Source organism: Myodes glareolus, chromosome 17, assembly GCF_982192425.1.
Source record: "Myodes glareolus chromosome 17, mMyoGla1.1, whole genome shotgun sequence".
Taxonomy (NCBI): Eukaryota; Metazoa; Chordata; class Mammalia; order Rodentia; family Cricetidae; genus Myodes; species Myodes glareolus.
Window position 1 is genome coordinate 28,071,265 of NC_142042.1, and position 27,681 is coordinate 28,098,945.

Below are 27,681 nucleotides of genomic sequence, written 5' to 3' on the forward strand. Positions count from 1 at the left end.
CCTGTTAGAGCCAGCCAAACCCTGTTTGAAATATAATTATTGAGTGATCATAGACCAGTCTCATTAAATAACTAGAACCACGTGGATAAAAGCAAAATCTTTGTTTATGCAAGAAAGCAGGAGGAAAGCACACATTAGAGTTATTTGAGAGCGACAGTGAGAATAGGAAAGGTTGCTCCCGTAACAGCCATTTAGTTTGTGACTTCTTTGGGTTATGTGAGTGTTTGGGGGGCAGACTCTCATCTTAAATCCCTCGGCTTCTTAATTTTGCATGTTATATTTATGTCTGAGCTGTACCTGCATGTAAGAATATGATAGTAAGGTTAGATAGAAGTGTAGTGTAAATACGACGTAGGCTCCCTCTGTAGAACCTGCACTGTTTAGTTAGAACCTCTTCCTAGAGTCCGGCCTCTCTCTGCAATTACGCGGGGTGCTTTAGCTGATGGGGAAGATGCTGCCCTTGCTTGTCTTTATGCCGGTCCTCTCTTCCCCAGGTCTGTCAATGCATACTTTCCATGGCAACTTCTTCGTCCGGTCCACTGACTTGCTCTCTCTTGCCAACATCAATCCCGATGCTGGGTTTGCAGTGCAGTTGTCAATTGAAGAGAGTCTGACAGACACTTCCTTAGTGTGCTTCCAGACAGCCTTGCTATACACATCAAGCAAAGGTATGTTGTCAGAACTGAAGCGCCTGCAGCCCTCTTCCACCTCACTTTTAGTAAGGAGGAGAAAAAGAAAGCTATGCAGTGACGATAATGGCGTTTGTACTGACTGAATAAATATATATCTTCTGTTTCTTTCTCATTTTAACTCACATTTAAATTTTAAATAATACTCCTTAAAAATGGATTTATTATTATTTATGTGTGTGTGCATGTGTGAGTTTATGTGCACCACATACAAACAGGAATTCATGGCGGGCCAAAGGAGGGTATTAGATCTCCTGGACCTAAGAGTTACTAGTGGTTAGGAACCACTATGGCTCCTAACTATATATGGCTGCTGGGACTCAAACCCAGGTCCTCTGCAAGAACAGTAATCACATTTAACCACTAAACCATCTTCCAGCCCCAAATAACACATTGAAAATATTTTATCACATTTACTCATTACTCTGTGTGTACACTCATAGGCAGACAGGCCACAGTGTGCATGTGTAGGCCAGAAGACAACTTCCGGAATCAGTTCTTTCTTTCACATGTAGGTCCCAGAGCTCAAACAAAGGTCATCATGCTTGACGGCAAGTGCCTTTGCCTGCTGAGCCATCTCATGGGCCGTGTGATTTCCTTAATTTGTGGAAAATTCATGTTTAGCATCATGTGTTTCTGGGAGGCACGGTGACCTTCTCCTATCTTTGCACTGCTGCCTAGAAAATAGAACAGCCGTGAGGAAGGCCTTCTCTTCTTCCTTGACAGTCCACGGTTTTTCATATTTTAATCGATGGAGTATAACTAAAACAATAATGAAGGTAAACTAGAAAACTCTGGAGAGATGGCACAGCAGCTAAAGCACTTGCTGCTTCCATAGGTTGGGTTCTGTTCGCAGCATCCACATAGGGCGGACCACAACTGCCTGCTTCTCTAGCTCCCGGGGACCCAACGCCCTTTTCTGGACTCCGTGGGCACATACACACTTAGATGCACAGATGTACATATACTGTAATTACAAATAAAATCTTTGAAAAAAATCACACAAGCTGGAAACTAGCATTTAACTAGTTCATGTATATGTAAGATACATGTTCATAGTTTACAAGGTTGGAGACTTTTTTAAGATGTATTTATTTTATGTGAGTGAATATCTTGTCTCTATGTATGTATGTATGTATGTCCAGCCTGTGGAAGCCAGAGAGAGAACTGATTTCCTGCGAGTGGAGTCACAGACAGTTGTGAGCTGCCATACCGGTGCTGGGAACTGAACCTCTGTCCTCTGAAAGAATTGCAAGTGTTCTTGTTCTCTGAACCATCAGTCCAGTCTCTGGAGAAAATATTGTATTTGAAACATGCTAATTAGACTGAGGGTGGGGGTGTAGCTCAGCACTATAGTGCTTACTTAGCATTTGTGAGGACCTGGGTTTAATCCCAAGCACCAAAAATAATAAAAATAAGACACTCAAAACATATTAATTATAAAGCCTTTTCTATTTCAGAATGTTATTGATGATTTAATCTAGCCAAAACAGTAACATGTGAAATTGTGATATGTTTGCTTTCTTTCCTAGCCTCATGTGCTTTAATGACATGTTCCATTTTATTAGGTGAACGGAGAATTAGAGTGCATACTCTGTGCTTGCCAGTGGTGAGCTCACTCGCAGATGTGTATGCAGGCGTGGACGTGCAAGCTGCCATCTGCCTTCTGGCTAACATGGGTGAGTAGCATGAAAGAGCAGCTGAAATACGCTTTTCTAACCTTAAAAAAAAACTGGGCTTTTTTTTCCTACTTTTTTTTAACTTCAGAAATCCATCAATTAATTTAAAAAGGAATTTTAGTGCATTTTCATTTATTATAGAATGAATTAGGCTGTTCTTATATTTTAAAAATAATTTCTAATTTAAAATCTACTAGGAGGTGTTGTGATTTGTAAAAACCAGGATCTCCTTCGACTAATGTGTAAGCTGTCACATGTCCACACAGTTGAGTATGACTCAGGAAAGAGCTGCCAGACACTTAAGCAAGCGTGGCTTTCAAAGTCGTTACGCTAAGTGACACAAGGTGTCCAGATGACACTTAGTAAAAGGGACGTTCATATGATGGAGACTAGATGGCCAGGATGGCAGAGAGAGAACTTTGCTGCAAAGGAGCCCCACAGGGAACAATTTGGGGTAACGAAACTGCCATGAATGTTTATTGTGGTTGTGGTGGCGTGTCTGCATTTGATGCATAGCTGGCATAGGACTGAGCTCGGAGAAGTGTGTTTTACTCTAAGCTTAAAGAAGTCGCCGGTCTCTTTATGAATAAACACAGACATGCAGTGAGCCGTGCTGTCCCACGCACACTGGAGAAATCGGCTGTCATTACTAACTTGGAACACAGTTATAATAGCACTTACAGAAAGGCCTCCTTTTCCTTTCCACACTTCGTTTGGCCTTACTAGGGTTTGAACCAAAGACTCAAAGATTGTGTCATTGGCCCATACTACCCCTCGTCCAGGATTTGTGTGTGTGTGAGAAAGAGAGATCTGAGAGAAGAGAGTACTTCCTTACTGGGATCTGGTGGCTGAGCACCCTCTCGCTTTGCAGCCGTGGACCGTTCGGTGTCATCAAGCTTGTCAGATGCCAGGGATGCCCTGGTGAATGCCGTGGTGGACCCCCTGTCTGCCTACAGCTCGGCGGTGTCCAGTGTGCCACGCTCCACCCTGACAGCACCAAGCTCTCTCAAGCTGCTCCCCCTCTATGTTCTGGCGCTTCTCAAACAGGTAGTTCTCTATATTTCATAGCTGGCCAGTCTCTTACAAGCCCTCGGGTGAATGAAGAAGCTAAACTGATGTTTTTAATAGTTAGCTAGAGAATTATGTACTTTGGTGTTGTAAGACTTTTGAAAGATAGGGGGAATGAGTGGAATGCGGAGGTGCGCAGATGCGCCATGACCCTTGTCAAAGCTTAAGTTCTTTTGCCTTGATTTGAATTATCAAATCAAATCTGGTGAGAGCCCACCCTCACATGTGCTCCTGGAAGAGACGCTGAGCTTAGGTCTACTGCTTACTGTGTCTCTCTCTCCATTGTCTGTCCCTGTTAAAGGTGATATTTGTGTCATATAGTTCACTGTACAGTAACCTAGCAGAGTCTTCCTTACACGCACAGGATAGTCAGAGAAACTCATCTGCTTCCTTACCTAGTAAATAAATAGTAGCTGAGTCTTGAATCCTGACAGTCGGTTTTGCTGTTTACTTCCTTCATGTATCTTTTTCCTTGCAGAAAGCATTTAGAACAGGTACAAGCACACGCCTGGATGATCGTGTGTATGCTATGTGCCAGATGAAGTCTCAGCCGCTTGTTCATCTAATGAAAATGATTCATCCCAACTTATACAGGATAGACAGGTTGACAGATGAGGTATGCATTTGTCCTGATGTTCTGCCTAAGGTGATAGGTATTTTCAGTAGTTTTTCATTCTCTTCTTCCCCGTGGTGGGAAACATTCAAATAATGACTTTTAGGGATCTAGGTTCACTATAGGACATTCAGATGCTATCAGCCAGTTGGTAAAGTGTTTAAAAGTAGTTTCCTGTGAGAAGTAACTTGTCATGGGGTTGGTTTTAATGTTTAATTCAAAGCTAAGTTACAGAGTGATCTCCATTTATATTTTGTAGCAGTTGGCTGCTTATGATATGACAGATGCAGTATTAGTTACATAGTAAACCACATGTTTTCCAGTAATAACAGTAACGCACAGCTGTATGGTCTCTATATTCTTTATGTCCCAGCTGTATTCTTTGGGACTAGTATCCATTCCATACGTAGTATCATGTTGTTAGGAGGAATGTAAAACACGGCAGTCAGCTGTTGTAGTCTTGATACACACTGACCTGAGAAGGGAAGGAAATGAAACATTTATATTTTATGTAAATCTATGTTTTCACATTTTTACTTTTTAGATTTGAACACCTTCATTCTACTGTAAAACCGTGGCACACAGTCAATGTATTTTCATTCTCTCAAATGTGTCATAGATGAGTGTTTTACAGGGGTGGTAACTGACTCCTCCAGGCTGATGATATGCTAGATGACTCACTGAATTCTGCCTTTTCTTTTCAGGGTGCCATACATGTTAATGACAGGGTAGTACCTCAGCCACCGCTCCAGAAGCTGTCTGCAGAGAAGCTGACCAGAGAGGGAGCTTTCCTCATGGACTGTGGCTCAGTAAGCACCGCTACTGACAAAGCTATGCTCTGACTGCAGAGTGCACACACAGACTAGCCCTGGTACTGCCAGCACACAGGGAGACGAGGAGTCCCTGACTGGCCCGGGAGCCCAGTTTACTTTAGACTCTATATTTGGACATCAATTAATATAATTAATAGTAAATTATGGAGTTATATGTATTCAGAGTAGAAATTCTGCCATCAGAAACTTTATCATCAGAGTCATGAAATTCAAATGGACCTCAAGAATTTCCCTTGTGGTTCAGCTTCTCTTCATTGCCAGAAATTCTACTGATGGTTGGAGGTTAGAGAAGTCACTCGCTGCTCAGGAGTGGTGGAAGGGGTGACCAGTAGTCCAGACACGCGTAAACAGCCACAAAGCTCACAAGTTGAAGTAGAAAGAGTAATTCGGGGCCAGATAGTCTTATTAAAGGAGTGCATTCCTATTAGGGAGATAAATGAAGGGGCTGGGAAGATGATGGCTCACTGGTTAAAGAACACTTAACCAGAAGACCCTGGGTTGGTTCCCAGCAGCCACATGGCAGCTCCCAACCACCTGTCACTCCAGGTCCAGGAGCTCTGACACCCACTCCTGGCCTCTGGGGACACTGCACACGAGAGGCATGCATACATGCTCATAGGCAAAATACTAATACACGTAGAAAAATATTTTCTAAAGTTTTAAAATTTTCATTTTATGTGTATGTATATTTTGCCTGCATATTCGCTCACGCACCACATGCATGCCTGGTGTCTGAGGTCAGAAGAGAGCTTTGGCTCCCCCTGGAGCTGGAGGTATGGGTGTCTGTGAGCCCCCATGGCGTTGCTGGGCACCAGACCTGGGTTGTCTGCAACACTGACACATCTCTTGACCACTGAGCATCTCTCCAGCCCCCAGATAAATAAATCTCAAGTGAAGCCTTGAAATGTAAGCAGAGAAGATAGAAGTGCTTTTAATTCCCAGAACTGGGTCCACAATATTCTACTTATATATCCCCTTTTATGTTTGTTAGCTTTTGTGTTTGAGACAGTGTAAATGACCTCTTTTCTGTGTGATAACTGAGAGAATTAGTTGTAATGGATTTTCTATTAGAGAATTTAATATTCTGTTGCTCCCCACCCTTTTTGTTTTTTAGGCTTTTTACATTTGGATTGGCAAAGGCTGTGACACTAACTTTATAGAGAATGTGCTTGGGTGCCCTGATTTTGCAGCAATACCACAGAAAATGGTCAGTGGATTTTTGTTGTGTGGATTTTGGTCAGTTTCTTGAGGAGAGGTAAACAAATGTCTATTTACTCTGGGTAGGACACTGATGACAGACAAAAGTATCAGTTTCATCCAAGCCAGTTTGGTGAACAAGTGAATTTATTGGGCCTCCTTATAGGAACATGGGTGAGGGATTACACACAGAAGTGTGGGTGACTCAAATACGCTGACTCTCCACCTCATGGGTGATAGTCTTAGGAGAGCTTACTCATGGAACCCTTCAGTGACCTGCCTCTCATTTTCTTTGTTACCTACAGCTAGGAGGCAGGAGAGGGTGTGGGTACCCTTCCTCCCCTGAGGAAGTGCTAATAGACTCATTGGTATTAGCATAGACCTAACTTACCATAGTATTGTTCCACCTGTCTTGTTTCCGTGACCTCAGACCACAGTTATCTCTCCTCACTGATGGAGATAGAATGATCATAGCATGTGTTAGGCCTGGAGGCAGTGAGCAGTGAGTTTATGCCAACGGTTTTTACAGTATTAAGTTATATATATATATATATATGTATTGTTTTCTTTCATTTTATCATAAACTTTGTGTGATGTTTGCCTTTTCTTCTCTCACTGTCCCCTTCTGTTTTCAAACTGGGTTTCCCTGTGTAGTCTCGGCTAACTTGGAACTCAGTCTAGACCAGCCTGGTCCCCGTTGGCAGGCTTCTGTTCCCGTGTGCTAGGATTATAGGTGTGTGCTGTTGCATCTGACTTAGTTTGCCAGTTCCATTCAGTGTTGTGCAGACACTGTCAGCAGCTGTGGGAGCACATGTGGGAGCACATGTGGGAGCACACGTGGGAGCACACGTGGGAGCACACGTGGGAGCACACGTGGGAGCACACGTGGGAGCACACGTGGGAGCACACGTGGGAGCACATGTTGCTGGATGTGCAGCCTGAGGACTTCGTCTCAGAGCTCTGCTTAGCACCGCTGGGATTCTCACTTTGCCACACACAAGAATGTCAGCATCAGTCAGTGTGAAGCAGACTTGGGAGTTTGGAAGAAGGGGCTTTAACTGGACTGTAAGTGTGAGCACTAGGGGAGGGGAGCACTCCAGAGAGAAGAGCAGTGCCCACAGCTCGACTGGTGTCCGGTGCAGCAGTCCATCTCAGAACTTGCTGTCCACCCTCAGGAAGCTGCTGAAGTGACATTGTTTAAAGGATTTCTAAGGACCCCCTCCTCCTGTGAGACTATAGGGTTGTTTATGAGGGACACTAGAAAATAAGGTCAAAACTAGGCGGATGGAGTCAAAGGAATCATTACTAGAACAGACCACAAAGAGGGAAAGACATGTTTTGACTGGATGCCAAGTTCATAGTCTTTTGCGATACTCTCCAAAGGGTGTGTGCTTGCACTCAGAAGAGAGTAAGGTTAAACTCAAATGTCATATACCCTTTGGCCATTAAGCATGTTTTATGATTTCTGACCATACATATTTGAAATAATTGCTGTCAAAAGGAAATGTAGTGTCCATGAGTATCTTAGGTAACCCTCTTGGTTTTTTTGAGACGGGGTCCCTGCATGTAGTTCAGCTGTCCTGGAGCTCACTGCATGTTCCAGCCTTGTCTTGAGTCTTGGGCAGTCCAGTCGCCATGCCACGCTTAGAATCCACGCAGATTTCCTTAGCTTAGATTGAACTTGACTCTCAGCTGACGGGAGGCAAAGCTGGGCTCCAGGGAGGCCCTTCTCCCTTCTTCCCTCAGCTTTCCCTCTCTATCCTGCCTCACCATCACCAGTGTCTGACTTCAAAGCATTTCCATCACCCCTCAAGACAGAACCTTTCTGTCCAGCTACTCCCCTTCCTCCCTGGTAGCTATCAGTCTACGTTTTAGTTACAATTTTGCCTGTGCCCAATGAGTCATAAATTGCGTTGTACACTACCTGGCTTTTCTGTCATGTTTGAGACAGAGTCTGGACAGCTGGTAATGCTACCATAAGTGTTATTTCTCAAGTACATGAACAGACAAAGGATTCCTTGAAATATGCTGCAAGGACAGCCCCAGGCAAGTTCCCAGAGGGGATGCATGACTGAGCAGTGGGTCTATGTCTCATGAGCCATTTTTACAGGGCTCATGTCTGTAGAATGGGCATCTCACTGTCGTGTCCATTAGTAAGTTTTACAGGGTAGGTTGTTTTCCTTGAGACTCTTAAAGGAAAGGCATTGTGATGGTTAGGAATTAGGCCCCAGGTGCCGATATGACCATGAGTCGCTGGGGTCAGGATTGTTGAAGGGTGAAAATTTCTCCTTTCATGTTTAACTTTCTTTAGCCAGATGTAATAGAGTACACCTACAATTCTAGCATTTGAGAGGTGGGTGCAGGAGATCAGGAGTTCGAGGCCAGCCTGACTATATCCCGTCTAAGAAAACAACAAAACAAAAAACATCCAAAAAAAAGTCAGATGTGATGGCACACATCTTTAATCCCAGCTCTAGGGAGGCAGAAACAGGTGGAGCTCTGTGAGCCCAGTGCCAGCCTGGTCTACAGAGAAAGTTCTAGGCCAAAGAGTTCCAGGTCTACATAGCGAGGCTGTCTCAAAAACAAAACACCAAAAAAAGAAAAAAAGAAAAAAGAAAAAAAAAACACATCTAAAAATTTGATTTAAAAAAATTTAAGTTTTGACATGAATTACATCTGTGATAATTCAACAGTTCCATTTGTTTTACTGTATAAGATATACTTTAGATTGTTCACTGGACTTAGGCCTTAAAAAGAAGAAGGAGCTATTCCTCACCCCATGTACAATAAGCAAATACACACATACATACACTGTTAAACTTTTTGGTCATTTAAATCGGCCATAGTTCTAAAATACAGTTACAATCTATGGTTTTAAAACTTCAAGAATTAAAGATGGAGGCTGGGTCCGCTGTTAAAAACATTTACTGTTCCTCTAGAGATCCAGGTTTGATTCCCAGCACCCACGTGGTGGCTCACAACCATTTGTAATGCCCACTGTGAACAAGGGGTGCAGGCAAAACACCCATATACATAAAATAATTAAACCTTTTCCTTTTCCAGTCAGGCCCAAGGAGGGAACTTTTCTTTTTTAATTAGTTATTTATGTGTGACTGTTTTGCCCGTATTCGTGTCTGAACCATGTGCATATCCGCCTGGTGCCCATGGAGACCAGAAGAGGGTGTTTGATCACCTAAGAGTGGAGTTCCAGACAGTTGTAAGCCACCATGTGAGTGCTGGGAATTGAACCTGGTCATCTGGAAAAGCTGGGAGTGCTCTTAACCACTGAGCCATCTCTCCAGCCCCCCACCCCAAAATAAGTAAATCTTTAAAAGGAAAAAAGAAAAGAATCAAATGGAATTCTCAGAATGTGATTTTTCAATTAAGCTATGTGTAATTTTGAGGTAGATTTGGAGTTTAGTGATAGCCCTCTTCATTTACACATTGCCTTTAGGCTGAAAGGCCCAGTGCGCACCAGTTGTTGCTTTACTGATTGTCTAGAATAATCCAGGAGGCAGGTAAAATAGCATCAATAGAGTTACCAGCGAAAACACCTTTTTTCTCCTACAACTAAAATTTCCTTCCTATGGTTGCTCCTGTTGGGGCTAGGGGCAGAATGCAGGCTTGTGATTGGCTGCCTGGAAGCCTCAGTTCCAATTCTGCCCCAGCGTCTATTTACCAGATGGCAAAGGTTGGAGATCACACGCTGTATGATGTGCTAGATTATTTTCCTCCAAAAAACTACATTGTGGATGCATGCATGAAAACCTCTGTGTATACATGTGCATATGGTTAAGTGCTGTGTTGTTACAACCGTTCTGCTGTGTTTACCGAAAGGAACTGCCGTCTGAAGAGGGAAGAGCACGGTTAGTGTATGTTTGTGTTTTCTAATTATATTTCTTTTACCAGACGCATCTTCCAGAGCTAGACACGCTTTCATCGGAGAGAACTAGATCCTTTATAACATGGCTTAGAGACAGCCGCCCACTAAGCCCCATCCTTCACATAGTAAAGTAAGTGTTCTGCAACTTTATGATGGCATCGTCTTTCCTATGCTAACCTCTTGTGTGTTCCATTCCACTTCGTCGTCATTTCTCCAGTGTACATGTACCCTTTGTGATAGTACATATGCTTAGGTAAGGGCTGTGTACGTGTACCCTTTGTAATAGTACATATGCTTAGATAAGTGCTGTGTACGTGTACCCTTTGTATATATGCTTAGATAAGTGCTGTGTACGTGTACCCTTTGTATATATGCTTAGGTAAGGGCTGTGTACGTGTACCCTTTGTAATAGTACATATGCTTAGGTAAGGGCTGTGTACGTGTACCCTTTGTATATATGCTTAGGTAAGGGCTGTGTACGTGTACCCTTTGTAATAGTACATATGCTTAGGTAAGGGCTGTGTACGTGTACCCTTTGTATATATGCTTAGATAAGTGCTGTGTACGTGTACCCTTTGTAATAGTACATATGCTTAGGTAAGGGCTGTGTACGTGTACCCTTTGTACATATGCTTAGGTAAGTGCTGTTTTCTGCCTTTCAGAGATGAGAGTCCTGCCAAAACAGAATTTTTTCAGCATTTGATTGAAGACCGCACAGAGGCTGCGTTCTCTTACTATGAGTTTCTGATTCACATTCAGCAGCAGATCTGTAAATGAAGTCCACTGAGTATGTCAGGGTGAACGCTCCACAGCCAGAGAGAGCAAGCACGACCCATAGAGAAGCACAGGAGACTGACGCGAGGTGCTGGGAGACAGGACGCACATCGCTGTCTGAGGCTCGGCAGAGATGAAGGGGAGAGGGCCTGAGTCCTCCAGACAGTGCTGATCCACCCAGCGCGCCCGAGTTGGTCTCTGCCTGTTTCCTGGAGTGCAGCAGTGCAGCTCTTCTGCGAGCCAGCGAACTCGGACTGTGCGGGGTGACGCGGCGTACTCTAAACTAGAGGTCGTCTTCTTACAATTGACAGAACATTTCTGGATGTGAGCTCCGACGAGAGATCCAAAGGGCAGTGGTTCTGCGTCACTTGTTCACAAGAATGATTCATAGTCATGAAATCAATTCAGCGTTTTCCCTGGAAAGGACTAGAGTTTCAGTACCTGAGCTATAGAAAAAAATATATATATAATGTACATAAGTGTTACATTTGTAAAGAAAATGTAAAATTAACTAAGAACATGAATTGCTAAACTGTGCTGCATTGTTGATGACAGCTCTGTCACAGTTAGGGAATGCGGTTGACTAATGCATATTATGAATTGAGTCCACAGAAGAAACACGAAGCTCTTTGTAATTCTGTTAAATCTTTTATGTGGATTTATTTATGATCAGCCTACTAATTAAAAATATTTTGCTTGACAGTTGGTTTGTTTCTCTGTTTGTGGAGGGTTTTGGTTTTGGTGAGGAGTGGTGATATTTTTCTAAACAATAGGAATCTTGACTTTGCCGCTTGGAGAAGATGTAATCCCGAGTTGCTTTCATCAGTACATCTGTACAGGTGGTGACTGTTTGTACCTAAAACATGATGTGATTTTCCAAATACATTTAATGACTGAGCATAATCTATCTTGTTTAGATTAAGGATTTTTTTCCCCTACCTATTTGTAAAGAGGAATTTTTAAGAACATGTGACTTTCCTTTTTAATTGACTTGAAGATGTTATTAAACTCTGAGAGATTTTTGTTCTGATCAAACTCTGTCATTCACAATAGGTTATTTGCTATGAAAATTGATGATGATCCATTGGCTTGTGAAGTAGAATTTTATTTTATGCACTGTGAAAATCCCTGTTGGTAAATGTTGGGGGAAAAAGTCAGACTCTTAACATGTGTGACTTTTCCTGGCTTCTAACTTTGTAGGCCCCTCTTCTTTGTTTCTGTTTTTTTCAGAACAAAATGCTTTTGTTTTGATTGTGGTTTGGAAGGTGATGTAGACTACGAAGAGGCGGGTTTTGAAGAGATAAAGACCCAGCTGGCAGCAGTGATCTGAAGCTCAAAGCTGCACACTTCGGTGAAGTTCCTGGCCTTTTCTCTCTGAGAATAGCCATAATCTCAGGCGACAGCACCCCGGGGTGCCTGCTCCCCCCCCCCCCCCCCGCAGATAAACACAAAAGCGCTCTCCCCACCCCCTGATGGAAGTGAGTTTAAATGACTCACCCTAATGGGGGGCAGAGCTGTTCTAGAAGCTATTCTCCCCACCCACAGCCCCCCAGGACTCCGCTTGCCTCTTTGCCTCTGCACCCTGCTGTCACTGTCACCACCAAGAGCTCACTGCAGTTCCTAAGGACAGCTAAATGCTGTCGCTCCGTTACTTTCTGCTTGTGTTATCATTTATCGTGTATCACTGTGTATAAGTGCGGAGCTCAGAACAGTGGAAGTTACTTCTCTCCATCCACTCTGGCCTTCACGCTTTCATGGTAAGAGCTTTGACCTACTGAGCCATCTCTCACTGCAGAATGAAAGTGTGGCATTTCTACTTCAAGACGAATGTTTTGTCTTCGTGAACTTTGTTATTTATTTTAAAAATTACTAAATCACTTAACCTATCATAAGGCAAAAGAAGAACTAAGAAACCCCATAACCACAGTTGTCAACATGTGGGTAGTCAGCTCTTTGGGGGTCAAATGGCCCTTCCACAGGGATCCGTATCAGATATCCTGCATGTCAGATATTTACGTTATGATTCAAGAGTAGCAAAATTAAGGAGATGAAATAACAAAGAAATAACTTTATGATTGGGGGTCAGCACAACATGAAGAACTGTATTAGGGAGGTTGAGAACTGCTGATGGAAGGTGAGAGGAGGGGGTGGAATTGTGTCTCGTCTGGGAAGTTAAGCCGGGTGAGGCCATTCTCAGCTGTTTTAGATATTAACAGAGGCCCTTCTGGGTGGCAAGAGAGCGGAAGGAAGGCCGAAAGCCCAGTGACTGTTTGGGAAGAGAGCCGCCTGAGCAGTGGTATCTGAGTCAGTGAGTGACAGTTACCTTGACTTTTCTGGAAAACTCCAGAATATCAGCAGAGAAGTGGGAAGTGCCTGGTACCTCCAGAAGAGCAAGGTTGCCCTGACTATTGGTGTTTAGCACGTCTGATAGGCAGGACCATGTCTGGTGGGCACGCCTGCTATCCTAAAGTCAGGCAGGATCAGGAGGGCAAGACCAATCTTGTCTACAGAGAGAGACCCTGTCATTAAGAGGAACACAAAAAGGGTAAAAAAGAACGTGGACTTTGTGTTTATGCCCAAAAAATTGTGTCCAATTTAGAATGATAAGGGACGTACATCATACTGCAGAAGTGGATGTCAGTAAGAGCGTGTAGTGAGTGGTGTTAGAATGTACATAGGAGAACACTTATCCTGATGTCTCTGGCCAGTTTCTTTGTGAGACACCAACTGCTGAGCAAAGGGTGTGCTTGCCAGGAGCTCTCTTTTCCATTGAAACCGTCTGGGTTCCAAAGCTGGGTGTACAGTTGTAATCCCAGCGCTTGGGACGTGGAGACAAAAAAATCAAGAGTTCAAGGTTGTCCTCAGTGACTTGGTAAGTTCTGGACTAGCTTAGGCTACATAATATCATCTCAAAAGAAAGGAAGGGAGGAAAGGAGGAAGAGAGAAGGAAGGAAGGAGACAAGATATTGAGTTCTTAGGCGAGGGATAGGAATAAAATTCCAGGGAGAAATTTTTGTATATCCATCTGTTTCTGCCATGGGCAGGGGCTTGACCAGAAACACACACTGTATTTCTTCTATACATTAGTATATTTGCATGGATCAAACAGCATTAGCCATTTATTTTTACTTGCTTTTGTTTTAAGACAGGTCTCCTACAGTTCAGAATGGCCTTGAAGTACTGTGTAGCAGAGGGGGACAGTCCTGAATTTCTGGTCCCCTAGCGTCACGTCCTAAGTGACAGGATTACAGGTAGGCCTCACTATACCCGATTCCATAGGGTGCTGGAGATGGAACCCGGGGCTTCATGAATGCTAGGTGAGCATTTTACCAACCAAGTTACCTACCCTAGGCAACATCAGATAGTTTTGTTGTTGTTGTTGTTTTTCTGAAACAGGGTTTCTCTGTAGCTTTGGAGCCTCTCCTGGAACTAGCTCTTGTAGACCAGGCTAGCCTCAAACTCACAAATATCTGCCCGCCTCTGCTGAGATTAAAGGTGTGTGCCACCACCACCCAGCCTGACAATTTTTTAAGGATAAAACTGTTGTAGTCGTGAGACCAGAAAACACACAGATGAGGCATTGGTATGTTAAGGAAGCCATGAGGGCATTTGACATGTATTTCCCCTAAAATGTTTTTTGAAAACAGAAAATACCAAAACTCACCAAAAAGTTTAGCATTGAAGATACTATCCAGGGAGTCAAAAGTAACCAAGAAAAGGAAACAGTGGTCCACCAAGATGGCTCAGTGGGTACGGTGCTTGCTGCTAAGCCCGGCAGCCTGTGTTCAGCCCTTAGACTCGTGTTCAAAGGGAGCAGAAGCTTTCACACATTAGCTTGGCACATAAGACAAAAACCTAGAATAGAATGGTAGGAGGGTAGTTTGTGATTCCTTCCCTGTGGCGCCTGCACCACCTGGAACTGCTATCAGACAAGGGTCTGGAGACATGGGTCACTCTTGAAACAAGAATGCCCATTTTATTGTGTTCCAGGGCAGTTTATATAGGGTTCTCCTCCTCAACTAATGGCCACGCCCTAGCTCTCGGGATCTTTCAGCTGCAAGCCCACCAGAAACCCCTCCCCTGCCATCAGGAGCTCACATGAGGGTCTCCTGCCCAGAGCAGCTGCAAGCACAGGAAAACAAGCTGTTTACTCCGGCAGGCAGAGGGTCATAGGAAATGCAGGGTCTGAGGGTCTGCCGTCTCCAACAGCTCCCCCTTTTCTACATAATCAACCTATCTGGCTAGGGAATCAACCGTGCTAGCCACAGTCACTGTCTATCTGACTGATGACAATTTCCCCTGCTGTGGTGGGGGCTGCAGCAGTGACAATAGCTGTTCTCAAATAATCACTCAGTTTATTATTAATTATAAATGTTCAACCGATAGCTGAGGTTTATTACTAACTAGCTCTTACATTTTAAGTTAACCCACATTATTTATTCTCTGCCATGTGGCGGTACCTTTATTAGCATCGTGTGTTTATCTTCTGCTCCCTCTGCATCTGGTTGGTGACTCCTGACTCTTCCCTTCTCCTTCCCAGCATTCTCAGTTTGACTTTTCCACATAACTTTATCCTGTTCAGCTATTGGTCAGCTTCTTTATTAAACCAGTCGCAGCCACACATCTTCATAGTGTGCAAAAGAACAGTTCCATAGCCCTATAGCCTGACCTCTACTTTGCTTACAGCCCTTACTGATGGTATCAGATTAAGAGAGGAGCTATAGAAATACTGGAGTTTTTTAGTTGATAATCTATAGTTTTATAATTGTGTGTGTGTTCTTAAAAATAAAAAGCATGTTTTGTATATTCCTTTCAGTTCTTTATTACTATAAACTTACTTAAGGGCAGCGATTGACTATATCTTGGTCTGTCCTTCCCTCCCTCCTTTCTTTTCTCTCTTCCTCACTCCGTTCCCTCTCTCCCTCTTTTCCTCCTCCTTCTGTCCCTCCCTCCTTCCCTCCATCTGTCCATCCGTCTCTCCCTCCCTTCCTTTGGGGTTGAACCCCAGGCCTGCATGTTGGACAGGTACTCTGCCACTACCCTACACCCCCAGTTCACCTTTATCTTTTTTGAACTTCTTATCCTATTTCCTGTATCCCCCAAGTCCCCAACCCAAGGCATCATATACAAAACCATGTTAATTGAATTGAATGATATAGAAACCTACTAGGCCTTTCTGGAGGGCCCTATGTTCACGCCCGTACCACCAACATTCATAAGCAATTCATTTCGCTTTTACCCTTAGACAAATAGTAAAACTCTGTCAGTTCAGAGGACTCTCCTATTTTTAAATGAATTTCCCATCTTTAATTTTTAATGACTCACCCGCAGCCCTGGTATTCAGTTTCTTCTTTGTAGTTCTTCCCCATAGGATTTAGCTTCCTGTTGGGAGCCAGATTGGAATGAGATGGAAGGTGCTATGACCTGCTTCCAATCAATTATTAAAATGGGGTTTTGTTGCTTTTTCTGAGTCGGGAATAAAGAATATGTGAATAAATGGCTGAAGAACACATTTAAACAAGAAAGACCGAGACTTAGAACTGAGGTGTTTATTAAGTAGGGCTGGAACGGCATGGTCATAAGTGGTCATCTGAAAGCCAACCCCCACCCCCAGCTTAATGAGTCTAAGTTGCCTTCATAGGATTTATGGGGATCCCTGGGGCCATAATCTCAGAAAAAGGAGACTGGAACAAAGTTGGAAGGGAAGACAGTTCAAAGACAAAACTTAACACTAAGCTAAGAGCAGCTAACTGCCTAGCATTATAGGAGCTATGGCCGTTCATACCCAAGCTTAATGCAGTGTGGACCCCTTCCTGCCCAGCCTTGCTCAAAGAGCCTGTCAGAACTCAAAACATTGCGACCTCCTGCAGTCTTTGCTGGGCACTCCCCGCCTGGATCAGATACTCCTTAGTGTTAGATGCGTCCTTCAGTGCTTGTCTCTGGCAAGGCCCCAGCCATGCCCACTATAACTGATATTCTCTCTTAAAACAGAGACACTGCCTACAGTGGTTATTTCACTCTTTGCTCTTTTGGGGGCCTGCCACCCAGCTCCCAAATAAACACAGAGAAAGATTTGTTCTTACTTACGAATGCCCAGCCTTAGCTTGGCTTATTTCTAGCCATCTTTTCTTAAATTAAATTACCCATCTACCTTTTTCCTCTGGACTATACCTTTCTTTTTCCCGTATACCACCTTTCTTCCCTTCTTATGATGGCTGGTTGTGCCACTGGGTGGCGAGCCCCTGATGATCTCCTCTCTTTCTCCTTTTCTCCTCCTTGCTCATCTCTTCCTCCTCCTCCTCTTCCTTCTCTTCCTTCTCCTCCTCCTCCTCCTCTTGCTCTCTGTCTTTCTCTCTCTTTCTCTCTCCTCCCCTTCTATTTATTCTTTCTGCCTAACAGCCCTGCCTATTCCTCTTCTGCGTAGCTATTGACTGTTCAGTTCTTTGTTAAACCAATCAGGTGCCTTAGGCAAAGTAACAAAGCTTCACAGAGTTAAACAAAGGCAACATAAAAGTCTTCAACACACCTTTGCATCATTAAGCAAATATTTCACAGCATAAATGAAATGTAACACATCTTCAACTAATATTCCACAACAACTCCCCTTTATATTTTAATGTCTATCATACCCGACACACACTAGATATTTAGTAAATGTTTGTAAAAGCTCTGCTGAATAACATATATATGTATGTATACATATATAGTTATTAATATATAGAGATATATATCTAGATTAATATATAGAGATATATATCTAGAGAGAGATTTGGTTTTTTGAGACAGGATTTCTCTGTGTAGTAGCACTGGCTGTTCTGGAGCTCACTCTGTAGACCAAGCTGGCTTCAAACTCAGAGATTTGCCTGCTTCTGCCTTCCAAGTGTTGGTACTAAAGGTGTGATCCACTACCACAAGGCTGTGTAGAATAATTCTAAGTTAGCAAATGAGTTGAAAAGGAAGGCATATGTAATTGAAGGAGGCAAAGGCAGGTGGATCTCAGTGAGTTCGAGGCCAGCCTGGTCTACAAAGCAAGTTTTAGGACAGGCAAGACTGTTACATGGAGAAACCCTGTCTTTGCCTCCCAAGTGCTGGCATTAAAGCCAGGTGGTGGTGGCACACACCTTTAATCCCAGCACTTTGGAGGCAGAGGCAGGTGGATCTCTGTGAGTTCAAGACCAGCCTAATCTATAGAGGGAGTTCCAGGATAGGCTCCAAAGCTACACAGAGAGACCCTTTCTCCAAAAACAAAAGCAAAACAAACAACAAAAAGAGGCATATGATTCCCTAGTATTGGGATTAAAGGTGTTAGCCACCATCACCTGGATCTCTCTCTGCATTGATTTTGTGTGTAACCCAGAGTGGCCTTGAACTCACAGAGATCCGTCTGTCTCTGTCTCCCAAATCCTGGGATTAAAGGTTTGTGACACCATTGCCTGGCCTCTAGTGGTATTTTAACTATGTAAAGATGTGTTACATTTGTTTATGCTGCAGAATATTACTTTAACAGCGTAAAGATGTGTTACATTTGTTTACTCTGCATCTGTTTAATGATATAAGGATGTGTTACATTTGTTTCACCTTGCCTGCCTGAGGCACCAACTGGTCTAAAGACCTGAAGCCTCAATAGCTAAGCAGGAGAGGGATAGGTGGGACTGGCAGATGGAGAGAATAAGTAGAAAGAGAAATCGAGGCTCAAGAGAAAGGAAAGCAGGAGGAGAGAACCTGGGAGAAAGAGAGGGACGTGACCCAGGCCAGAAGTCAGGCAGTTGGCAGCCAGCCATGGAGACAATGGGAAAGTAAGATAGAAAGAAAAAAAAAGGAAGGAAAAGGAAAGAAAAAGAAGGGAAAGGAAGGAAAGGAAGGAAGGAGGAAGAAAAGGAAGAAAGGAGGAAAGAAAAGGCAGGCAAAAAGCACTGAGGTAAAACATCGCGAGAAACACATTAAAATAAGAGCTAAGCTAAGGCTGAGCATTCTTAACTAATAATAAGTCTTCATATCACGATTTGAGAGCTGGATGGTGGCCCAAGAGAAAAAGCCTGGAACAGCCATACCCGTTTGTATTCCTAGTGCTGGAGAGGCAGAGATGGGAAGATCCCTGGAGCTTGCTGGCTAGCCAGCCTGCCCTAGTGAGCACCAGGTCTGCGACAGAATCACTGTCGTGAGAGTCACTGTCTCAAACGCCAAGGCGCACAGCTCCTAAAAAGTGACACCACAGACTGACACCTGGCCTTCACAGGCATGGCTACACATGTGCATGTATACTCATGTGAATATGTATGCACACAGGTGGAAATTCGTGCAAAGTTTCTTGATGTGCAAAATATCTCAGTTTCAAGTTCAGGATTTGCATAGCACATTTTGTAGGGTCACCCTGATCCCGACTGTCTATGACATCTGTGGCTGGGAGGAGGCCAGTGGTCAGCTGATAGCAGAAAACAGGAAGTATTCGACTAAGATTAAAATCTTAGAGCCATAAATTATGTAATTCTAGACCTAAATGCTAGATTCATACTCTGGCTTCATATTATAACAGGGATCTTAAATAACACCCTATGGTTTTTATTGCTGGTGTTTTGGTGATGGTGGTGGGTTTTTGGTTTTTTGTTTTGTTTTGTTTTGTTTTTTTTGAGACAGGGTCTCACTATGTAGCCCAGGCTTGCCTGGAAGTCATTATGCATTTGAGGCAGGTTTCAAACTTATGGTGACCCCTTTCTTGTCTCTGCCTCCCAATTTCTGGGATTTAGGCATGAGCTGCCAAGTATAGCCTCTGGGATATTCATAAACACCTTGTTTTTCTTTATTTTGTAAACAAAAGGTCCCAAAGTCAAAACATCAGATGTTCTGGTTGTTGTCCTCTTTGAGCTTCCTTCCTGCAGCCCCTTTGATTGATGACATTTTAAAGCAGGTTTAAAAAATTTTTTTAGATTTATTATTTTCTGTGCAAAATGTTTTGCCTGCATTTATGCATGTGCACCTATCACATGCCGGGTACTCACAGGTGATAGAGGGCATCAGATCCCATGGTACCCAGAGTTTGAGAATGAAACTGGGAGCCTCTGCAGGAGTCGCCAGGCTCTTGCCCACCTCATCAGGCTCTTGCAGTATGATTCCAGTCACAGCCTAGGCTCCTTTGACTCTTTCGGGAACATCACCATGCCTTTGCTTTTGCTGCTGTATCTGCCACTGAGGCCTAACATGTTAGGTAGCACTTGGCCTAACATTCAGCTCTCCAGCACTGCCTGCCTGTCTGGGTCACCAGTTTCTGCAGTTCTAGTTCAGTGCAGCCAAGTCTTCCCCCACTTCTGAAGCCCCCACCCCCTACCTCTCCACCCCCATCCCCGAACCCCTCCCCCACACCACTTCTGCAGCTTGGCCTGCCCTCCTCTCTCCACAGCTCTGCCTGCCCTGGGGTTGTCAGAGCTGTTGGTTGCTCCCCTGTTTCTGCTCCAGCTGGGCAAAGGAGAATAATTTCCAGGAACCTTTTCCCCTGCCAGATCCCGGAAGTCCTTTTTCCAGGGTCCCGGGTCTCCCTGTGTAAAGGCAAGGGGACCGGGGAGCGTGTGGGGAAGTTACCAACGCAGAGAACTACTCTCCCAGCATGCGGTGCCGGAAACTGGTTGTGGGAGTTTCGGTTCCTACGACAGGGTTTCACGTAGCACAGATTGGCCTCCAACTATTTAGTGGAGGATGGCCTTGAACTACCGATCTTCAGGCCTCTGTTTCCAAATCTGGGGTCCCAGGCCTGCCTCACCACTTCCGGCACTGGCTGCTGTCAACAGCAGCGTGGTGTGGGCCCGGCTCTTGTTCTTTTCTCAAGAAATACGTGCGGGAAGAAGAGAGGCACCAGAAGCCTAAGACTGGGAACTCCACTTGCTCTTTCTAAAAAACAAACAAACAAAAAAATGTTTGTTTTTTTTTTCGGAGGAAAAATACCGAGCCTGGAGCCCGGGTGTGCACCAAGCCAAGTGGAAGCGGGGACACACCCTCCTGTCACCGCCCCAGTCGGCGGGGCGGGCTGAGCTCTGGCGTCTGGAGGATGAGTCGCTGATGCCAGAAGCTCCGGCCGGGCAGGAGGATGCTCCTGAGCCGGCTCTATCTGGGACGGTCGCGGCTGCTGCCGACGATTCGAGCCCACGATCATGCATGTCCGAGGCCACTGTCACCCACACCCCAGGTAAGGAGCGACGCGGGCGCGGGTGGAAAGTTTGCGTCGGGCAACTTTGGCCGGAGTGAAAACCAGGCAGTTCCCTGCGTGCTGCTCTGCACGTCCGGGTGCCCCGACAGGTGGTGGCCTCGGACGACTGGTCCCTGGGCGGCGGGGAGACTGCCCAGAGTGGCCAGCTCGGGGCGCTTCTCCCGGGAGTGCAGCTGGTCGACCCCAACCGCGGCGTCTTGCAGTTTGTAGTCGGTAGAGGCGGAGCCGGGAGAGGGCGGCGTGCTGTCCTCAGGGTGGGCTGTCCGCTGGGTGACTGTGTCCTAGGTGTCTTTGTCCGGGGTGGGATTTCCCCAAAGGGACTGTCATCGGGGTAGGCGTTAAGCAGGGTGGACTGGCCCAGGACGGTCCTCCAAACTCCAAGCCCCTCCCTTTTATACCCTTCATTGCGTGTAAATAGGAGGCAGTAATGAATCAGAAGGGTGTACTGTGGGTAACAGTTAGGCGGCCACAGCTTGTGTCGTGGCCTGTGTGGAACCTCGAGGGGAAGGGAAGAAGTGTGGGTGTGCACCAGAAAGGAAGAGCGGGAAAATGCTGGCGGGAGTGTGCGTGTGCGTTGGGGAAAAGAACCTCAGGCTGTCTGGGGCTGGGGGCGGGGGCTGAGTCAACCCACCCCTCAATTACTGGGTTAGCATCAGATCGCTAAAGGGAGAGCAATATATGTAAATATTTATTATCGTTCAGCTGGGCGGTGAGAAAGAGTGCCAGCTCTGTCACTTTCACTTCCTGTTTCTTTTGTCCCCCCTCCCCCTCCATCCTTGGATTCTGCCTCAAAGCATTATCTTAATGCTTTGGAATTTGGGTTGATACGGGAAATATTTCAAAGCATTTACAAAACTCTTTCCTTAAATGTGTGAAAGCAAGTGAGTTTTTGATTGATACTAATACCTAAGAAAACGTCAAACTCCTTAAAATCTACCGTGGTAATCCCCCTGACGTGGTTGAGAGGAGAGGCTTCTGAAAACCGTATTTTAAAGGCTACCGTTCAAAGATATTCCAAGCACTCAAACGGTCTGCTGCTTTCTTCGCCTCACATCGCAGAAACACACGTGATAATTAAACACTGCTAATGATTGTCAAGCACATTTGACAATTTCGGAGCGCTGAGACTGGAACACTACTACTAAGGGCCACACCTACCTACTGCTAAGCCACGCCCATTTAAAAAGCTGGAGTAACATTTTTATGACTTCCAAGACTGGCAGCCCTTTCTCAAATGATCAACACCAGCTCTAAGCCCTTTCCTCTGCACTGCCCATCTGAGGCTAGATACAGTGATACCACGGTATACCTGCCCCGATGAAAACAGCTACAGAGGGGCTGGATACATCTAATAATGGGGAAATAGTGGTTAGTGTTTGGTTGTAGCTCATTCAGCATCATAAGTAGCCTTAAGTTTGAATGATTTAATTTGCAGTCTTAAGTCAGCTGCCCAGGACAGAAAGCCAATTTGCAGAACTTCAGAAGAGGAAATATTTCCACCGATTTGCCCAGGTGACAAAATATTTCATCCCATAATAAAGCTGAGCCTACGGGTTTACCTCTGTGTGCAGCTTTGCAGTCTCCAGGCCCCTTAAGAGTTTCAACTACAACTACTAAACCATTTTCTGCAAATCAGAGCTCCCTGATTAAAGAGACTTTTTTTTTTTTAATTCTAAGATCTTGTTGCTTTCCATATTAAATGCCCTGGGGCTAAAGACAAATATCATTGCTGTGTGTTTTCTCCCAAAAAGCATTCCTGTCACCCAAAGCCCATGAAAACAGCTTTAAAAAGGAAAAAAGAGAGAGAAAGGTTTTCTTCAAAAAAATCCTTGCTTGCAAGTACTTGTCATAAGCCATATTTTTAATAAGCATTTCCAACTATAATTGGTCTTTTCTGAAATTGAGTGTGCATTTAATAGCTTTGAGAAATATATGGTTCTCATCCTTCATATGGTAGGTGGGTAATTGTCTGCTGGTGTTTTATGGACAGGAAAAAAAAAACCTTCCAGTTTGTTGACCCGGACATGTTTAATGTAGCAGAGTTGTTTATTAAAGAACAGACGTTGTGTGAGGCTAAAACAAATGAACATATTGTGTTATCTTTGGCCTGGCCTGGAATCCATGATCACCACGTCTGGTGACAGCCTGTCTGCCTCTGGTGCTCTGGCTGTGGTTGTCAGGGTGACTGGAGGCTCCTGCTGTCATACATGGACACTGCTCTGAGCAATCCCAGCGCCTAGAGAGTTGTATCCAAACAGAAAGCTCTTGCCTACATGTGCTTTTCTTAATCTGGGTTTTCTGCTGCTTAAATTTAAAAAAAAAAAAAAATCCCAATAGGATTTTGTGTTCTCAAAACATCATATAAATCCCCAACACATGCTGTTTAACATTTTTTTAAAAAGGCAAGTGTAGTTTGCTAAGAAACTCAGGGGTCAAGTTTGCTTCTTTTTTTTTTTTTTTTTTTTTTTTTTTTTTTTTTTTTTTTGTTAACTCCCGGAAACAAAGCATCCAGATGTTTCAAACTGTACAAGATGTTAACTTTGAAGTGCTGGTTTCGTCTGTTTGGGTTTAGTGAACAAATTGTTCTTGTTTGCCACTTCCTTCTATTTGATCTCTAGTCCGCCTCTGGAGTGATGATGTGCCCTGCAATTCTAATTTCAGAGCTTTCTCTTTCTCTCTCTCTCTCTCTCTCTCTCTCTCACACACACACACACACACACACACACACACACCAGTGACTGATGCCTCAAAGTAGTTCTAGACTGGTCTGTCTCAAACACTGTAGGAATCAGAGCTTTAAAATGATCACTTGCTATTTACTATAATTAAGTGTATCCTGTAGCAAACTAGAATAGGAAATCGTTTTGTGTCTTGGCAGATAAGTATCTGTTGATGAGGCACCAAACTAGAAAGTCTGAGAGGTGAACTGTTTGCTGACTCTGATGCTGGTATGTGCATAGGGCATCTCATTTCATTGGATTTAGGCAATGGGGGCATCGGGGTGCCAGCAGACCTGGCCCTGCCACCTCTCGTCTCTGCGAGTTTGCCCAGGTCATTCAGTCTTTGTGAACCTGTCCCCCATGTTCAGAACCAAGGGGATTTGTCTTATTGCTCTTAAAGCCCCTTTTCATCTCTTCGCAGGCCATGTTGTTATCTTCTCCCCTGGGAGTATAACATAACCCTGAATGGAGTACTATCAATAACACTGAATGGAGAACTATCAATTTCAGAACATGTCATGATGGAAGAATTCTGTCTGAGGTTGTCAGTAGAGTGCTGCTTCCTCGTGGGTGGCTGTTATTGTATTCACTCTTATTACAGTTCGAACCTTGAATGTCTCCCAGAGCCCATGATGGGACCGCTAGGGCCTAGTGGGAGGATGCTAGATGACTGGGGGGTGGGTGCCTATGACAGGGCAACTGGGACTCTCCTTCTTCTTGCTCTTTTTGTGTCGGTGTTGTGAAAGGAGTCCTCTGCCACATGCTTCCTTCATGCTCTGCTGTGCAGCCAATAGAACAGGGCCAAATGGTCTCAGATTAAAGTCTCTTACTTCATGAATCAAAATGAATTTTCCTCCTTTAGAGCTGATTGTGTCAGAAGGTTTGACCTTGAACAGAAAGCTAGCACACCCATCCAGAAAAGTTTTTATTTCCTCAGTTGGGTTTTTATGTCCTAATAGGATAGAGTAAATCCATCAATATTTCATTCTAGTATCTTCACCTATGAAATGTTGCCTATTCAAGAATGTCTAATATTAGAACTCTATAATCACTATGGATATTATAGGTGAACATAAAGGCCGTAGCCAATAAGCAATTAACAAGACAGGATATTCCAGGGATCTATTTGAAATCCTATTTAACTTGGTATCATTGGTTCCTTTTATAACTTTAAATTTTATTTTATGCAAACTGCTGTTCTGCCTGCCAATAAGTCTGTGCACCATGTGCATGCCTGGTACCTGCAAACACCAGAAGAGGGTGTCAGACCCCAAGAACTGAAGTTACAGGCAGTGGTGAGCTACCATGTGGATGCTACGAATTCAATCCAGGTCATCTGGAAGAGCAGCCAGTGATCTTAACCCCTGAGCCATCTCCCCAGTCTCTTGTTAAATTTACATAAAGATCAACTAATAACAGGACATACTTTGGTATACTGTTCCCAGACTGTGAGCCTGGTGACATATTCTAGGAGGGTGCTGTTGGAGGGGACAGGGGAATAGCTCCTGTCCATTTGATGAGGAAGCAAGTGTTTTGAGGATTGACTGAGCCCCAGCCCGAGGGTCTTCATCCAGTTTCCTCCTGAGGCCCAGAGTTTGGTGTGTAGTTCAGTGTTGCTCAGCTTCTCACACCTCCGGGACACATCTTGAATTCCTCATATGGTGGAAGGATTCATCTTAGTTGGCCTTCATCTGCATTCTACCACTCATAGGCCAATGGTTTCCTTGGTAGAGAAATTAGTGACCCGGACTGAAGGAAGTCACTAAAGGAGGCACAAGTATATCTGACATCAAATACATTCTCTCCTTGACCGCCTGTGATCCAAGGCTGATGGCCTCTTTCTGTCTTTTCTTCTTCCCTTTGTAAGGTGCTTCTTCTCTGCACCCCATCATCAGCTGCTCGGCTTTTAAACAGTGCTGGCACCCTGTGCTCTGTGCTGGGTATGTGTAGCATGAGGGGCCGACTTGTTGGGGTTTCTGTCCTGCATGGTACCCCACAAGCCGGCAAGCCCCAAGGAAAATCATACACATGGAGATCTCTATAAGTTATAAAGCTGATTGGCCCATTAGGTCAGGCTACTCATTAGCTCTTATAACTTATGTTACCCCATTATCCTTATCTACATTAGCCACATGGCTCCGTACCTTTCTCAGCTGGGCAAGTTACATGCTGCCTCTTCGGTTGTCTGTGCAGGAGTGGCGGAGGGAGCTTCCTGTTTTCCCAGAATACTCCCAGTCTCTTTGCTCCACCCCTACTTCCTGCCTGGCTTTCCCGCCTATACTGCCTGCCTGGCCAATCAGCGTTTTATTAAAATATGATTGACAGAATACAGACAATTCTCCCACACCAGGTATGTCAGCCTTGAGTCATGGGATTCCACACCCAAATGTTTCCACTGAATTTCCCACACTGACACACCTTTGCAGCAACAGCTCTGTGGAATGCTAGAACCAGTGAACGGTGCCTTTAAGAGGAGCCATGGAAGGAACTGCTGTGTGGTCTGGGTGGGGTTCTCCTGAGCAGACATGGAGTTGTCGTGATGAACAGCAGAGTCAGTGGTGTCGTCTCTCTGTACTGGCTGCTGCAAAGCTGAGAGCCAGATCACGACTCACTTCTAACAAGAGTGAAGGCTTATGGATGACATCTTATGATCTATGGTGCTCAGCTCTATTACCTCTGCCTTAAGTTTTGCCCATCATATCGTCACCCATTTTTTTCATCATCATTTTAAAGAGAAAAAGGGTAATTGGTAAGAATTGATGGATAAATGAGCAGGTAAGCAAGGCCTTTAAAGAGAGTTTGCTTGAATAGAATTAAAGGGCAGGAAATACGTAGTAAAAGAGAAACAAGAAATAGGCTTAAAATTAGTATTTTTATAGCTCATACAGGGAAAACAGGCAGTGATGTAAGTCAATGAAGTGACCTCATGTGAAGAAGCAAGCAGGGGCTCAAAACCTTGTGGCAAACCCCAGGGAGAAGCCATCTTGGATGCTGGCAAGGGTCCTCCCTGGGGCTCCTGGGATACAATTACTGGATGGAGTAGACATCTGAGCTCAGTAGTATATTGCCCTTTCTTTCTTCCTCTCCCTCTGAGTGGCTACCAACCCAGCTAGCAATCCTGTTATATCCTACTTTTTAAAATGATTGCACTGGCCAAAACAAAAGGTCACCTTTTGGGCTCCCAAAGATGAGCTCATGTATTCTGAATCTCTTGAGTATGATCAGTAAATAGCAACTTCACAGAACCTGTCGGGAAGAATGAACAGCCTGCAATTCGGCAAACCTTGGCTGTTGGTCACCTTCTCTGACCATGGGTGTCTTCATGGGGCCCGGGGAGGCTGTAAAATCTGTAAGATGGTAGATGAATTTCCCTAGTGATGGTGCCGGTTTTCTAACCCTCTGAAAGGGAAGGAGTCTTTGTGGGCTCCTCTGCCTGGTCTCCCCTTCCCTCCCCCCGAACTCAAGAGATCCACCCACTTCAAGCTCTTGGGATTCCAGGTGTGTGCCATCATGCCCGGCTTCTAAGTGAGATATTGGAAGACTGGGTTTAAAGGCTGTTAATGGATAATAATGAGTTGCTGAGCTTTCCTGAGGCTGACAGTAATGGGACCATAGACCTAGAAAAAGACAAATTGGTGTAGAAAACCCTTGTAAACAGACCAGCACAGTACTGGTGTCCCAAACCCTTGCTGGAGGATATCTGTGGCATTTTACATCCTGTCAGCCCACGTCTGCAGCTCTGCTTTTCGCTTGGAGAATTAAAGCAAGAAGAAGTGGTGTCTCTGAAGCTTGCTTGTAAAGATCTTTCTACAGATTTGTTACTATTGACACCAAAATAAGTAAACTTTCAAAGGAAAGCTTTGATCTAGAATGTGTCCCGGCTTCCTGACTCCAGCCCCACCTCCTCCTCCATGCCCCACCTAACCATGTCCAGCATGGCTGAGCTCATTACCTCTCATGGCTTGTCCTGTGTGTTTCTCCTTCCACTGGGTGATTATGGCTTTTCTTAGACTGTCGCTCATCCCTCCCA

General features: G+C 44.5%; 2 protein-coding genes across 6 annotated transcripts in view; both read left to right on the forward strand.

Moving 5' to 3' along the window:
* The window catches only part of Sec24b (SEC24 homolog B, COPII component), a 71,102-nt gene extending 59,664 nt beyond the window's left edge, over positions 1-11,438 (forward strand). For all 4 annotated transcript variants that reach the window (XM_087897574.1, XM_087897575.1, XM_087897576.1 and 1 more), the window contains 8 exons: positions 495-668; positions 2,258-2,368; positions 3,240-3,415; positions 3,915-4,052; positions 4,754-4,858; positions 5,997-6,089; positions 9,989-10,092; positions 10,625-11,438. In XM_087897574.1, coding sequence (XP_087753700.1) covers positions 495-668; positions 2,258-2,368; positions 3,240-3,415; positions 3,915-4,052; positions 4,754-4,858; positions 5,997-6,089; positions 9,989-10,092; positions 10,625-10,739 — 1,016 coding nt within the window. In that variant the 3' untranslated portion in view covers positions 10,740-11,438. The remainder of the gene's footprint in view (positions 1-494; positions 669-2,257; positions 2,369-3,239; positions 3,416-3,914; positions 4,053-4,753; positions 4,859-5,996; positions 6,090-9,988; positions 10,093-10,624) is intronic.
* An 8,972-nt stretch (positions 11,439-20,410) lies between these two features.
* Mcub (mitochondrial calcium uniporter dominant negative subunit beta) overlaps positions 20,411-27,681 on the forward strand; it is a 59,643-nt gene continuing 52,372 nt past the window's right edge. The window contains exon 1 of one of the 2 annotated variants that reach the window (XM_048456843.3): positions 20,411-20,910. In XM_048456843.3, coding sequence (XP_048312800.3) covers positions 20,876-20,910 — 35 coding nt within the window. In that variant the 5' untranslated portion in view covers positions 20,411-20,875. The remainder of the gene's footprint in view (positions 20,911-27,681) is intronic. The other variant, XM_048456844.3, reaches the window with a different exon arrangement.